The sequence below is a fragment of the Monopterus albus genome, unplaced genomic scaffold (genome assembly GCF_001952655.1).
Source record: "Monopterus albus unplaced genomic scaffold, M_albus_1.0 scaffold3.1, whole genome shotgun sequence".
NCBI classification, from domain to species: Eukaryota; Metazoa; Chordata; class Actinopteri; order Synbranchiformes; family Synbranchidae; genus Monopterus; species Monopterus albus.
This window is the reverse complement of record NW_018127883.1, coordinates 3546911-3560236: the sequence shown is the minus strand read 5'-3', so window position 1 is coordinate 3560236 and position 13326 is coordinate 3546911. Positions and strand designations below refer to the sequence as shown.

Genomic DNA, 13326 nt, shown 5'->3' with positions numbered 1-13326 from the left:
GCTACAGAAAAACTGCGGCTTTAAGTCAAAGATGTCACGTCATCAAAAGGCGACACAGTTGTATGGGACAGAAAACGTAATAGGTTCGTGTTTGTGCGAATACTGTGAAGTAAGTGAACTGTTTTTTTTTGTGTAAAATATGGATACTGAAGGAATCGTTGTTATTTAATTTTGCTAATTATTCTTGGTGAGTTTAAAGTAATCTGAAATCAGTTCATAGATGTAACGCTACGTAAATCCCCTTTGTTTGTAGCTAACGTTAGTACTTCAAACTATCAAATTTTGTGACAGTAACATAAATGGTTTCATGCATCGTAATAACATAATTTTCATTTGTTAAACTCTTAAGTTACTTGTTTTGTACGCAGATCCCGCTTCCTCTGCTGCAACATTGTGCATTGCGCTCAATTCAACCGCTAATGAATCCATTAATTAGACGGAGACTCCCTACGTCTGTGAAGAGTCTTCTGACAGACATCGGTCCGAAGGAGGAGTGGACTGACGCGGAGGCAGACACAGTGACCAGAGATGGGATTCTGCTTCCGTCCAGGGGAGCAGTATTTGAACAAGAGGAGTATCTCAGGCCAGCCAAGACACCAAACGAGCAGGCTACCGAGGATGGGAGTAACTCCAGGGGGAGCGCAGTCTGCATGTTGTGTAAATCTAAACCCTCACGCTACACCTGTCCTCGGTGTAACCTGCATTACTGTGGCTTGGCTTGTTACCAGAGCCCACATCACTCTGTGTGTTCTGAAGAGTTTTACAAGGAGTCTGTTCTTCAGGAGCTAAAGGATATGGGGAAAACAGAAAGTGAGGGGAGAAAGAAAATGAAGGAGATTCTTGTGGGACTCAAACAAAAGGCAGAAAGGACAGATGGGGGGCTGGAAAGGTTGTTAAAAGAAGAGGGCATTGTGTCAGATAACACAGATAAAGGGGATGAAAATGTAACAGAGAAAGTGCAAACTCTGGAGCTCCTGTCCAGGTTAGCAGAGCTCCAGCAGTCTGGAGAAGGGAGTGCAACAGAGATTGAAGCTGTTTTGAGAAAACTTGAAGAGATTGGAGGAAGTAAGCTGCTGCCTGGAGACATAGATGAGAACAGCGATAATGCAGAAGGAGAGCTTGACTTGGCTGATCGGCTCTCAGGGCTGGATATTGACAAACTTTCAGAAGAGGAGCTGTGGGAGCTTCTCAACTGCAAAGAGAGAGAGACGTTTATGGATTTGATGAAGGGTGGAGCTCTTGGTGGGCTGGTTCCCTTGTGGAAGCCATGGTGGGAAGAACATGAGGAGGGAGGGAGAGCACTGGTGGAGGAAGTGATTAAACTGGAGAGAGAAACCATATCAACCACACTGGATGATGATAAAGCCAAGACTTCACAAGTTGTAATTCACAAACAGGGCAAAGCAACTTCAAAATTGAGAAAGATTAAAAGTGGAAAGACAAAGGAAACAAGCAAGGGCTTGAGTTCAACAGTTCCCACCGTGCCTCCTGTTTCAGCAAAAATTCCAAAGTTGAGCTCTTTATGTGCAAATCCATCTCCCCTGGTGTGTTATGGTTTGGTCAATGTACTTTTTGGCTACACCTTCACCCTGTGCCTGTTTAATGGTGACACTGATTCACTGATTGAGTTCTGTGACATGATTCTCGCTCTTTCTGAGGCACTAAACTCAAGCAGGGTTTTTAACACGGTCCAAGAGGCCTTAGACTGTGGAGAAACTCTCATTTTGGGCGGAGGGTACCTCGACAAGGAGGATCCACTGGCCCCAGTTAGGGCGGTGGAAGCCGTGGCTCACATCATGACGGGCAAAGACAGAAAGGATACTACAGGATACTGTCTAGCAGCCTTGAGTCAGCTTCGGTCAATGCTCTCACAGGCCAGAACAGCTCTGTCTAAAGATGGAGAGGAAGGGGTAAGGAGAAAAATGTACTTCCTGGCAAGCAAGAAGTGTGAATTCTTTCAAGCCTGGGTGTTGGACAATGTGCATCAAGTTTGTGGACTAGCTATTGAGTTATGGAATGAACACAGCAGAAGAAACAGTGTGAGGAAGACCATGGAGAAAGCAAAGACTGTAGTTGAAGAGAAGTTGAAGAAAGGGAAGAGGAAGGGGAATATTAAGTTAATTGAAGAACTGAGCCAATAAAGTCTTTCTTGAACATGTTGATGTTTGTAGCAAGATAATGATGTAATAAATATCTATGCCTAAATTATCTTCTCACTGTGAAAATCAATCACTAGGTCATGGCTTGTTTGCTCTTATTATACTGTTAAACACTGTCATTTGGATGAGCTTTGTGATATAAATGAAAAGTTAATATTTTATTTGCTAGATTCCCAATTTTCTGTGATAGTAAACTCAAAAGAAGAGGGTCTGACTGTTTGTCAGACAAAGCCAGAAATAATATTATGCTCATTTGGGTTTGGGGGAATAATTAAAACTCTAATTTTCTGGAATTTTTATTACATTTTATAAACATGTTTTTAAAGTTGTTGGGTATATTGATAATGAAAATTGTTGGTTGCAGTCTTAGAGTATATCTATAATGATTAATATTATTGTGCCTGTAGGTTTCTGTCTTAATTACTTGAAACATGAAAACCTGAAGCAATTTGATTAAACAAGACTAGACAACAAATGAGCACAATACAAATTTAAACAATAAAAGACCTTAACCTACATTTCGACCCAGGTCTCCAGTGACCAGAGGCCACAACGTGCAGTATGAAGGGCCTGTTAATATATTATTTATTGCTGCAACTTTACAATAAATGTAATGTACTTCTCAACTATTTGGAGCTGTAGTATTGGCGATTTAAAGTATGAAAGATGAGTATTTCTTCTAACTCGCGTAGTCGTTCTCGCGGTGCTTGCGTTGGCCGGTCACGTGGTGCGTATGCCCTTCCACGCTGCGACAGAAAACATGGCTGCGCTCTTGAGATCTGCACGGTTACTCAAATTTTCGCCTTCGGGTTTGCTTCTGAACGCCGGAACTAAAAGAAACGGACCGCTGTTCAGTCGGCTCTACAGCGGAGCTCTTGCCGGCAGAAGAACCGGAGTTTGTTCCCGACAGATCAGTCGTGCTTCGGAAAATGTGTCCAGGTATCACGCAGCCTGTTAGCCGGTTCAGCTGTGATCCACGCGTGAAGTAGGGATGTCATTGATATTCAATGACACGCTATGACAGTGGTAGATGTACTCTATTAATCTATGTGGCTAGAATAAGTTGCGACGTGTCTTTACGTAGCGAGACTAAACTGTAGCATTAGGTGAAATATACATGGCCTCTGTTTTACATAAGTTGATGATCAGAAGTTGTATAATGTTGAGCTGTTCATCCATGCTTGCAGTTTAACGGTTATCTCTTAATGTAGAATATAAAGTGATTTCGTAATGACAATGTAGCTGTCCCTTTATATGTATAGTAGCTTAAATCGTATGCTAGCCCTTAGCAAGAGGCCCATCATTGAAAATTAGCACTTAGGCTACATCTTCATTGTTGTTGCTATAGTAGATGCTCTGGTCAAATTCAGTGATGATCATTTTATCACTGGAAGTACTAACTAGTGGTAGCAGGCCTAAAGTGATGTTAAAGATGCCAGATAGTAGGTAACATTTATTCTGCTGTGGCTTTTTTTCCAAGGTCATAGCTCTTGAAACAACTGAGCTGGGCCCTTGAGTTGGTAAAACATACAGAGCTGCAGACAGGTGACAAATTTAAGTAAAAGCTTGAATAACTGAGTGGTAAAACAACAAATTCAGATGCTGACATGGTTTGGGTCCTCTTGACCCTCTGAGGTGGGGTGGAGGGTACGAGGGGTCACTGAATGTTTTGATGAGTATGAAAATGATGTGAATCACATGCTATGGCCTTCACAGTCACCAGATCTCAACCCAGTTGAACACCTATGGCAGATTTTGGAGCGATGTGTTAGACGGCGTCTCTTCCACCATCATCAAAACACCAAATGAGGGAATTTGTGTAGGAAGAGTGTTGTTCATCTCTCTAGTAGAGTTTATAGACCTGTAGAGTCAATGCCAAGGTGCGCTGAAGCTGTTCTGGTGGCACATGGTGGCCCAACACCTTGTGTTGGGTTTTCCTTTGTCACCTGCCTGTGTATTTATTTTTCTGCACATCATTTTGATTGTTGTTTATGTTGTCTCTATCCTGTCTCCTCCACTTCCTCTCCCCTTTTCCAAATGATCATACTCTCTTTCATGCTTTTGCATCTTTTCTACTCTCTGTCTCTCTTCTTTCTACTTTCATTGTTTAATCCTGAACAGTCGTGTATGGCCATATGCAGTCGGGTGTCTGCGTAGCTATGCTGTGGCCACAGACCTGAAGGATGAAGCCAGTGTTGCAGTGCAGTCCAAACAGTCACAGCAGTTTGACTGGGCTCTGACCAAGCTGGACAGCTCTGTGAGGAGGACTGGTCGCATTACCAAGACCTTGCTGCTCCAGATCTTCCATAATTTCTGCAGGACAGGTAGGTAGACTGAACAACAGTCAGGGAGATGAATGGATGTCAGAGGTAGTAGTCACACTGCTGATAGTCCATCCAAATTATTGCTGGAGGCCATTTGATCACTGTGAGAGACAAACCAATCAGGCAAAGTTGGCAGTGGTTTCTAGTTTATTGGTGTGAAAAAGTTTGCGGCAACTTTACCCTCAGGTGTTATCATCCTTTAGCAGCAAGTGATGGGACAGTTGCAACTGTGGCAGTGTCCTAAAACATGTAGCTATCCATGTTTTCTTGAGGTTCTTTATGATGCTTTGTGTCTCATCTAAGAAGTTCTTAGAATCTGGACTAAACTGAAGACTTTTGTTTTGTTTTCTTTCTCTCTCTGTCCATCCATCCTCACCTCATGTTCCTGTCTGTTTGCAGGTTATCCCAGTGGTAACCAGGCCTTGTTGCTGCTGCGTAGCTGTGGGTCTCTGTTGCCCGAGGTGCCTCTGGAGGAACGCACTGAGCTGGCACATCATATTTGGGAGAAAGTGCAGGAGCTGGGTAAGGGGCTGCACTGAAGGCAGAAACCTAACCATCACATTATATAAAATAATGTCTTGCTGCTTGCTACTGCTGAAGTGAGAAGCATTCAAGCATGGTTTCAAATATTCTGACTTTGGTTTATCTTGGGAAAGTTATGCTAAAAGTGACTGTTTAGAATGATTAGAATCATAATCATGTATTTGATCTTGCGTTACATGAGGTTTATGAGAATTCCAGTAGCTTTGTAAAGTATTTAGACTGTGATGTCTTTGTAGAGGAATCGCTGTATACTGTTAGTGTTTTAGATTTGCACATTATCCTCCACAGGTGCACAGTATGATGTTAGTCACTACAATGCCTTGCTGAAGGTTTACCTGCAGAATGAGTTCAAGTTCTCTCCCACTGACTTCCTGGCCAAGATGGAAGCAGCCAACATCCAGCCCAACAGAGTAAGTGAACCCATCAACCACAACACAGTCAGATGTCCCTGTGAGGATTTTGGTTGAGATTCACAGTGTATTGTAACTGATTATTTGTGTTTCTTATTTTATTTTTTTTTGCCCAGGTTACCTACCAGAGACTTATTGCAGCCTACTGCCAAAATGGAGACATACAGGGAGCCAGGTGAGCAAACTCATGTTCTCATGGGGAGCTCTGACACCTTGTACTGGATACATGATTGTAAAACACATCCCTGTTGGGTATATAATAGACTTGTGTGTTATGAAATACAGTATTTTGCTTGATTTATTTTCCACACCTGTTGGCCACGGTGTCAATACCTAACATGTGTCTTTTGAAATATTAATCTGTTTTCCCCCCCATTTTAACCACATCCTCTGCCTTCCCAGTACCATATTGGGTTTCATGAAGAGCAAAGATTTACCCATCACCGAAGCTGTTTTCAGCTCCCTGCTGACAGGCCATGCTCGTGCAGGGTGAGTGTCACTGGTTTTGTTCTTTTAATACTCGGTATTTAATTGCACCTAATGAGTGTCATTGTTGGAGTAATTAGGTTTTAAACACACTGTCATTGTTATTGTTGCGCAGCGACATCGAGAGTGCTAAGAACATCCTGTCTGTGATGCGGGGAGCAGGAATTGAACCGGGTTCTGACACTTATGTGTCATTGCTTAACGTCTACGCTGAAAAAGGAGACCTGGATGGTCTGAAGAAGGTGTGTTTGTTTTATTACGCTGGCTGACAAGACAATGCTGATGCATATTTTATATTTGTGTCTCTAATAAATAGTTTTCCAACTACTCCTCTCATCTCTTATTTTTGCCCCCTCCCAATCTCTCTTTTGTTCCTACTCCTTTTCTTCTGTTTCTTGTTATAATCCCCCTCCTTCCTCTTCTCAAAATGTCTTTCTCCCTATTTTCCCTTCCTCCCTCTTCTCTGTCCCTCCCTTCCAAACCCACACTCATCTCTCTTTCTCTTTCAGACTCTGGAGGAAGCAGAGGCTGCAGACAGCAGTTTAATGGACCAGGAGTTCTTGCGGGTGATCTACACTCTGGCAAGGGCCGGGCACCAGCAGCACGTCCCAGAACTTGTTGGGCACTTGAGGCACGAGAGGGGTTACAGTCCAGGTACACATGCACACTTGTCTTGTGTTTTTCCCTTGCACTGTAGTCTTCAGTAGCCAAATATCAGTCAAAAAGATTAAGTACTGTTGTGCGTCTGTTTAAACATTAGCATTAAATGGCCATAAAACTGAGAGGCTAAACAACCAGACAGCTGGTTTATTAAACTGCTATCTTATTGGCTGTGTTTGTAATCCTACTGGTGGTGTTACGGGGCTGACAAGAATCCTCATTTGTTTGTCTTCTTGTAGATGCCATGAACCTGTGTCTGCACCTCATCACCCAGGGCCATGAGGATACAGCTTTTGTTGTCCTGAAGAGTTTCCACCTACTGCAATCTGACAGCTTCAACAATCCCCCCAGCCTGGGCAACTTCTTCCTCAGACACTGTGTCAACATGGACGTGGTACATGGCAAACATTTCACTCACTGCTACCTTAGCCCAATCTTATTGCATGTGTATGTAGAGGATTAATTAAAATGGTTAAGTTGAATTTTTTGTTTTAAATTTCTGTGTGTTTACACTTCAGGCGGTGGAGAAGATCAGCCACTACTGCAGATATCTCCAGGAGTCTAATCTGCACACAGCACCACTCAGCTTTGCTCTGTACTGTGCTCTAGAAGCCAGGAAGACTGGTACAGCTTTCATTCAGCACTATGAAACACACACTAATCATGTTAGAGTAAAAATCTTTCGATCTGCTTACATGCACTCAACTGTTGATATTTATTTGATGTATTGCAAAAACAATATTAAAGGATTAACTGCTTGTTCAGTGTCTAAATGCAAATTATATTAAACCACAGCAAGTCTTTAGAGTGAATTATACTTTTTTTGCAGGTATGTCTTTAGAGCTGATGAAGATTTTGAAGGAGCAAGGCTTACCCATAAAACCACACTACTTCTGGCCCCTTCTGACTCAGCGTATGAAAGAGAACAACACAGCTGGTACAAATGCAAACACACAAATACAAAGTATTTTAATTGATATCTAGACTAAAGGTGCTGATTTTTTTTTCTGGTGTTTTCTTTTGGTCTTTTGTTGAGTTTTGTTGCAGCATAATAAGGGATGTTGCTATCAAACAGTAGATGTTAGTAGATCTTTAAATTGAGTGTCGAAAGTTGTTATGATAAGTTTGTTGTTGGAGCCAATCCAGCCTCCTGTGAATAATCTCATGTGTATGTGAATCTAATGGGTGGTTGGGTCCCAAGGGGGGGGGGAAATGTGCTTACAAGTTGTTTGCATCCAGTCTGATATACAGTTTTTTTGTTTGTTGAGCATGGTAGTTTATGAGCACATGTGCTATTTTTGTGTGTGAATACAGGGGATTTTGACTTCTTCTGTTTTGCGTACCAAAAAGAGCTTTTAAAAGGAGGGTTTCCTTGAAATATTAATGCCCCACAGAGTGGTCCAACTGGGACAGATTTCACTGGGCTGGGGCAGTCAAGGACAAGGATGTCTGATCCCTATGTGAGAGATTTAGAGTGAGAAGAGATGAACTATGCACATTCATACACACACACACACACACACACACACACACACACACAGAGGTCTCTCTGGAGAGCTCTTGGAGCAGATTGCAAGTTTAGAAGAGGTCCCTGCCTCCCATGTCTGCCGCTCTCAACTGATGTGCTCCCGACACACTGACTTTCAGAAAGTGAGCTCAGACGTGAATGTCATATAGCTGACACTGTCAGCTGTGCAGAACCTCCTGCACTTCTTTTGCACTAAAGTTCCAGGTTTCCCAACGCATTGACTGGCTGATGTTGCTAGACCAAATGATGATGAATAATGTGTAAGAATGTATCAAGAGCAAGAATAACTCTTTAGAAATTCATTTGCTTTCCGAACCGAATTGTCAAACCATTTCATTTTTCATCATTGTTGGCGTCATTTAAATCACATTCTTTGTTCAGTAGTTTGACAGTGAGAGCACAAATTATGTACAGGTCAGGCAAATACCTGCTCCTCCTGAGTTGAGTCTGCATTCACTGTTTCACATCTGTCTGACACTCACTGGAAAACTGCTTTTGATGTCTTGAGGTTTTTTATCCATCTGCTATTTAAGATAGTTTAATGGCTCAGCAGGTGCATTTTAAGGGAATATTTCGGTCTCTGCTGAATTAAGCTGTTATTTTCTTTCTCTTGTTTTGCGATGGGCTTGTGGTGGAAATCGTCTCCGTGACAGAGAGCCGGCGTTTGGAGGCTTGTCAGAATTCACAAGTCATTAGTGAATGTACCCTGTCAAATGTGTTCAGCAGTGGCTTGGCTTTTAAGTGCTTTATTTGTGCTGAGCTCTGGCTCTCTCTTTGGGGTTTTTACAGCAATTAATAAATTATGTCTTTTTTGCCATGTTAGTTAATTGACAGCATTTGAGCTGGCAGGGAGGAGAAACTGGTCAGACCAGTGTGGCGATGCTGCAGATTGACATCTTTGTGCGGTCAAGACAGATTCTCAGTGTGAATGGTGAGATGCCTCAGTGCCTGGGTTGAAGAAGAGGAGTAGACATGAGTTTAAACATGCACAACCACACACACGCATATAGATGCATGCTCTTACATTCTCTAACCACTCGGTCTCAAAGCCACACAAATACATCAGAACGCCTCCATTTAGCTATCACAGCGTAGAAGGAAAGAAGGTGGAGAAACTTTTGCTCACACAATCGCTCATTTCCAACAGCGTTGGCCTTAACACTCATGAATGATGCAGTCTCTTTTTGCCCCCTCTCTCTTTTTCCCGCTCTCCCTCTCACACTCATTGACTGCTGGAGGTGTGTGTGTGTGCATGAGTGCGTGCACACACGTGTCTGTTTGTGAGGATGGGGCCTTTTTTGGGGGTCAGTGCAGGTGATGTGACTGATGCAGAGTGACTTGATTTCATGTAAATGCAAGTGCTCTGAGGGAATTCACTTTGGATTATGCGCCCCACTGTGCACAGCCCATGAAATATTAAGCGCCGTGTCACTTTTTGTCCACAGGTGTCACTAGCGGGCAGAGAGGCCAGAGCTATGGAATGGGAGGAGAGCAAACAGGGGAGGGATGGTGAGGAATAAGCAAAGGCGAGGGGGGAAAAATGCCTTTGCATTTTGATGAGGTGTGGATTTGGCGGGTTTAGCGGAAGCATATGCTGGGCTGTACTTCCCACCTGCCGCCAGCTAGTCACCGCTTGTCATTACAGTACTTGCGATGCGGCACGCTCTTATCACTTCTGATATGGTGGATGGAGGAAGAGTGAAAGAGGAAGGAGTGCAGAGGGAGGGAGTATTTCTGACCTTGTGTGTTTTGGGTAATGAAAGATGTAAAGGCTCCCTTGTCTGGCCTGTTTTCCTTCCTGGCTGCTCCCTACACCTGACTCTGTATGACCTCATCCTTGACCCTTTCTTTTTTTTTTTATGCATCCCTATGTGTCAGAGAGAGTGGGCTGCATTAAAGAAGCACTGTCACAGCAATCTGTGTTTTAGTTCTTCATGAACTCTTTCTAACCTAAGCCTAATTAATTTGTTGGATAAGAGCCAAGCATCACCTTAATTAAAAGGAAAAAAATGAAACTAGCCAGTCTTAAAATGTTAATTTTCTTGTGTGCTCTTCCGTTTTCAAATGGCAGCCCACAATTGCCTTGTAGCAAACAGTCACAGTCACAGAGAGGTGGAGAGACAGATGGTGTTGAAGAAAGAAAAGGAGAAGTGACAGGTACTCATGTCCAAGGATGGGAGGAAATGACAGTGGCCGGTTTGCTCCACTCCTCTTTTCCTCTTTTTTTCCATCTTCACTTCTCGTCTGTGACAGTTAACCTGAAGACATGAATCTGATGATGATATCTTGTGACCACTTCCATGTTTAACACTCTATTTTGATACATCCTGCTTCCTTGGGATGTCAGACTTGATCCTCACCAGCCTCTACTCTTCTCAGTCCACCTCCCTCCTGAATATTTATATATTTTTATGCTGTTCAGACATAGGAGAACGCGAAAAGGGATGCACATGAAGATTAGGGAGTGAAACGATAAAAACACCTAGAGGAGGAATCACAAATGTAACAACATAATATTGCGTTATTTTGTGTTTACCTGTACCTTCACTGTTTCTGTCATTTAATTTCAAATCTTCAGGTGTAGTTGTCTTTTCAGCATTTATATGAAACTACAGACACTGTTATAACTAAGTCATGTAACACCACAAACATTGTTGCATTGTGCTACTACAGTACATCCTGCAGTCTTGTCGTCACCATTCTGCAAAGCCTTTTTTTTTTTTAAACACTTTTTGAACAGAATCAACAGTGTTTATTACCGAGCTTTGGAAGTGCTGTTTCAGGATATGTATGAGAGGAGTATGACAGTAGTGAGATGTGCTGTAGGTCAGACAGAGGAGTTCAAGGTGGGGCTACATCAAGGATCGGCTTTGAGTCCCTTCTTGTTTGCTATGGTGGTGGACAGGTTGACAGATGAGGTCAGACAGGAATCTCCATGGACAATTATGTTTGCGGATGACATTGTGATCTGTAGTGAGAGCAGAGAGCAGGTGGAGGAACACCTGGAAAGGTGGATGTCTGCTCTGGAAAGAAGAGGAAGAGGCGAGTGCAGGCGGGTTGGAGTGGGTGGAGAAAGGTGTCAGGAGTGTTGTGTGACAGAAGAGTGTCAGCAAGAATCCAAGGAAAGGTGTACAAGACAGTAGTGAGACCAGCTATGCTGTATGGGTTAGAGACTGTAGCAGTGAGGAAAAGACAAGAGGCAGAGATGGAGGTAGCAGAGATGAGGATGTTGAGGTTCTCTTTAGGAGTGACCAGGATGGACAGGATTAGGAATGAGCACATCAGAGGGACAGCTCAGGTTGGCTGTTTTGGGGACAAGGTCAGAGAGGCCAGATTGGGATGGTTTGGACATGTGCAGAGGAGGGATAGTGGTTATATTGGTAGAAGGATGTTGGAGATGGAGCTGCCAGGCAAGAGGTCAAGAGGAAGGCCAAAGAGGAGATATATGGATGTGCTAAAAGAGGACATGAAGTTAATTGGGGTGAGAGTAGAGGATGCCGAGGATAGAGTTAGGTGGAAACAGATGATTCGCTGTGGCGACCCCTAATGGGAAAGAAGAAGAAGAAGAAAGGAGGTGCTGGTACAGTAGGCGCATTGATTGCCAAGCTCACTATTTCTTCCTGTTTCCAGCCTTTGTGCTAAACTAAGCTAACTGGCTGCAGGCTAGCAGTATGGTACATGTACAACTTTGTTCAGAAAAGTTTTTGTACAGCATGAATAGTACCACTCACAGGCAAACAGCTTGTTACCGCTTTGCTAAGACAGGCAGTTACTTTATAGTAAACCTGTGAATAACGGCAAGGAGAACGAGCAGAAACAGCCTGGGATTCACAGGGTTAAAAGCCTTTGGTCACAGACCTGACTTGCAGAAAAAAAAAATGCACAAAAATGCATGTTGGACTATTGAGAAGTGCTGATGATCATGAAAGCTTGTGCAGAATCTGGAAAGTGTATGAGAAAAGGCCGGCTTATGTATTTGTACATCCAGCTCTCCATTCACCTATGTCTGTCTGGCTCACTGTGGAAGTGACTATGGATTATTCAGGAGGAAAACAGGTGCTCCCTCTTTTCTTTCATAAAAAACAACCAGATAAGAGGGATTAGGGGGTAAGAATGGACGGGTGGATCCTCCATTGAGAAGTAAGCGGAAGATCGCTTGTTTACTCTTTTGAAAGCAGGGTATATGGAGAGTGAGAGGGGCAGATGAATGAATGATATGTTTGGAGGGGAAGGGCAGCTGGATGGATGGAGAGGTTCAGGTAGCTCTACCTGGGATAGTGTAGCCCTAGCCGCGGGTTTTAATGGCATATAAAAGCCCAGGACTCATCTTTTATTCAGCTAAAGGGAGACTGCCAGGTGAGCACACATGTCCCAAGAGGATGCAGAAACACAGAGCTGTGTGTTTATGTGTGTGTTTCAGAACCTGAGTAGAGAATAAGTTCACAGCCTCTTGAGGTGTGTCGACTCTAGGATGCACTTTAGCCAGGTGTGTTGGTATGCTGGATGCAGCCATATATGGGATATAGATGCACTGATATTTATGTGCTAAAACCGCAGAGCAACACACACTAAGAATGAACACACACACACACACACACACACACACACACACACACAAAACGGGCCGTGTGATTTGGGGCCCACGTTCTTTGTGGGCATGCTCCTAACAGTTACAGACACGCAGGCGTTTTGAGTGTGTGTGAGCGGCTGTTCCATATGCATGTGGCTGTTTTGGCCTCCTTCCCTGGGGCAGGACCTCGGGGCACTGCTGGAGAGCAGGGTGATGGTGCAAGAGTCCACTTCAGGCCGAGTGCGCGTTTATGTATCCACCAATCCTAAGAAGAGAGTGGAGCAGCCATTAGCATTTTGTTGATGGAGGGTGTGTGTGTGTGTGTGTGTGTGTGTGTGTGTATGGGGGTGCCTGGTCATATAATTGGAGGGGTGAGAGAAAGTATGTGCCAGCTCATTTCCTAGACCCATGTTTAAACAGTGCTTACACAGCTCCAGGCTGGAGAGGGAATGGAGGAAAACATGAGCATCTGTAAAAGTGCAGCATGTGATTGGATTAAAATAGACAAACAAATGTTGGTTCGCTCAAACTATTGTCCTGATTTTTAGTTTTGACTATCGAACCAAATGTTAAAATTGTTCCTAATTAACTCTGGTTCTGTTCACCTCCTGCCCCTTACTTTAGTGTTCCCGGTCAAAATTGACCG

General features: G+C 43.4%; 2 protein-coding genes across 3 annotated transcripts in view; both read left to right on the top strand.

Annotated features, from left to right (window-relative positions):
- On the top strand, nucleotides 1-2308 carry znhit2 (zinc finger, HIT-type containing 2). 2 transcript variants are annotated; one of them, XM_020596953.1, is made up of 2 exons: nucleotides 1-109; nucleotides 369-2308. In XM_020596953.1, exons 1-2 carry the CDS (start codon nucleotides 32-34, stop codon nucleotides 2139-2141), a joined length of 1851 nt encoding a protein of 616 aa, XP_020452609.1. In that variant the 5' UTR covers nucleotides 1-31; the 3' UTR covers nucleotides 2142-2308. The 2 variants fall into 2 exon arrangements, with proteins under 2 accessions (XP_020452609.1, XP_020452618.1); XM_020596962.1 differs by lacking the exon at nucleotides 1-109 and adding an exon at nucleotides 114-187.
- Nucleotides 2309-2850: 542 nt separating this feature from the next.
- The window catches only part of lrpprc (leucine-rich pentatricopeptide repeat containing), a 52221-nt gene continuing 41745 nt past the window's right edge, over nucleotides 2851-13326 (top strand). Inside the window, exons 1-11 of the mRNA XM_020599981.1 lie at nucleotides 2851-3098; nucleotides 4281-4483; nucleotides 4883-5005; nucleotides 5315-5436; nucleotides 5553-5611; nucleotides 5839-5925; nucleotides 6038-6164; nucleotides 6432-6576; nucleotides 6822-6976; nucleotides 7101-7206; nucleotides 7412-7519. Of these exons, the coding sequence (XP_020455637.1) occupies nucleotides 2893-3098; nucleotides 4281-4483; nucleotides 4883-5005; nucleotides 5315-5436; nucleotides 5553-5611; nucleotides 5839-5925; nucleotides 6038-6164; nucleotides 6432-6576; nucleotides 6822-6976; nucleotides 7101-7206; nucleotides 7412-7519 (1441 nt within the window). The 5' untranslated portion in view covers nucleotides 2851-2892. The remainder of the gene's footprint in view (nucleotides 3099-4280; nucleotides 4484-4882; nucleotides 5006-5314; nucleotides 5437-5552; nucleotides 5612-5838; nucleotides 5926-6037; nucleotides 6165-6431; nucleotides 6577-6821; nucleotides 6977-7100; nucleotides 7207-7411; nucleotides 7520-13326) is intronic.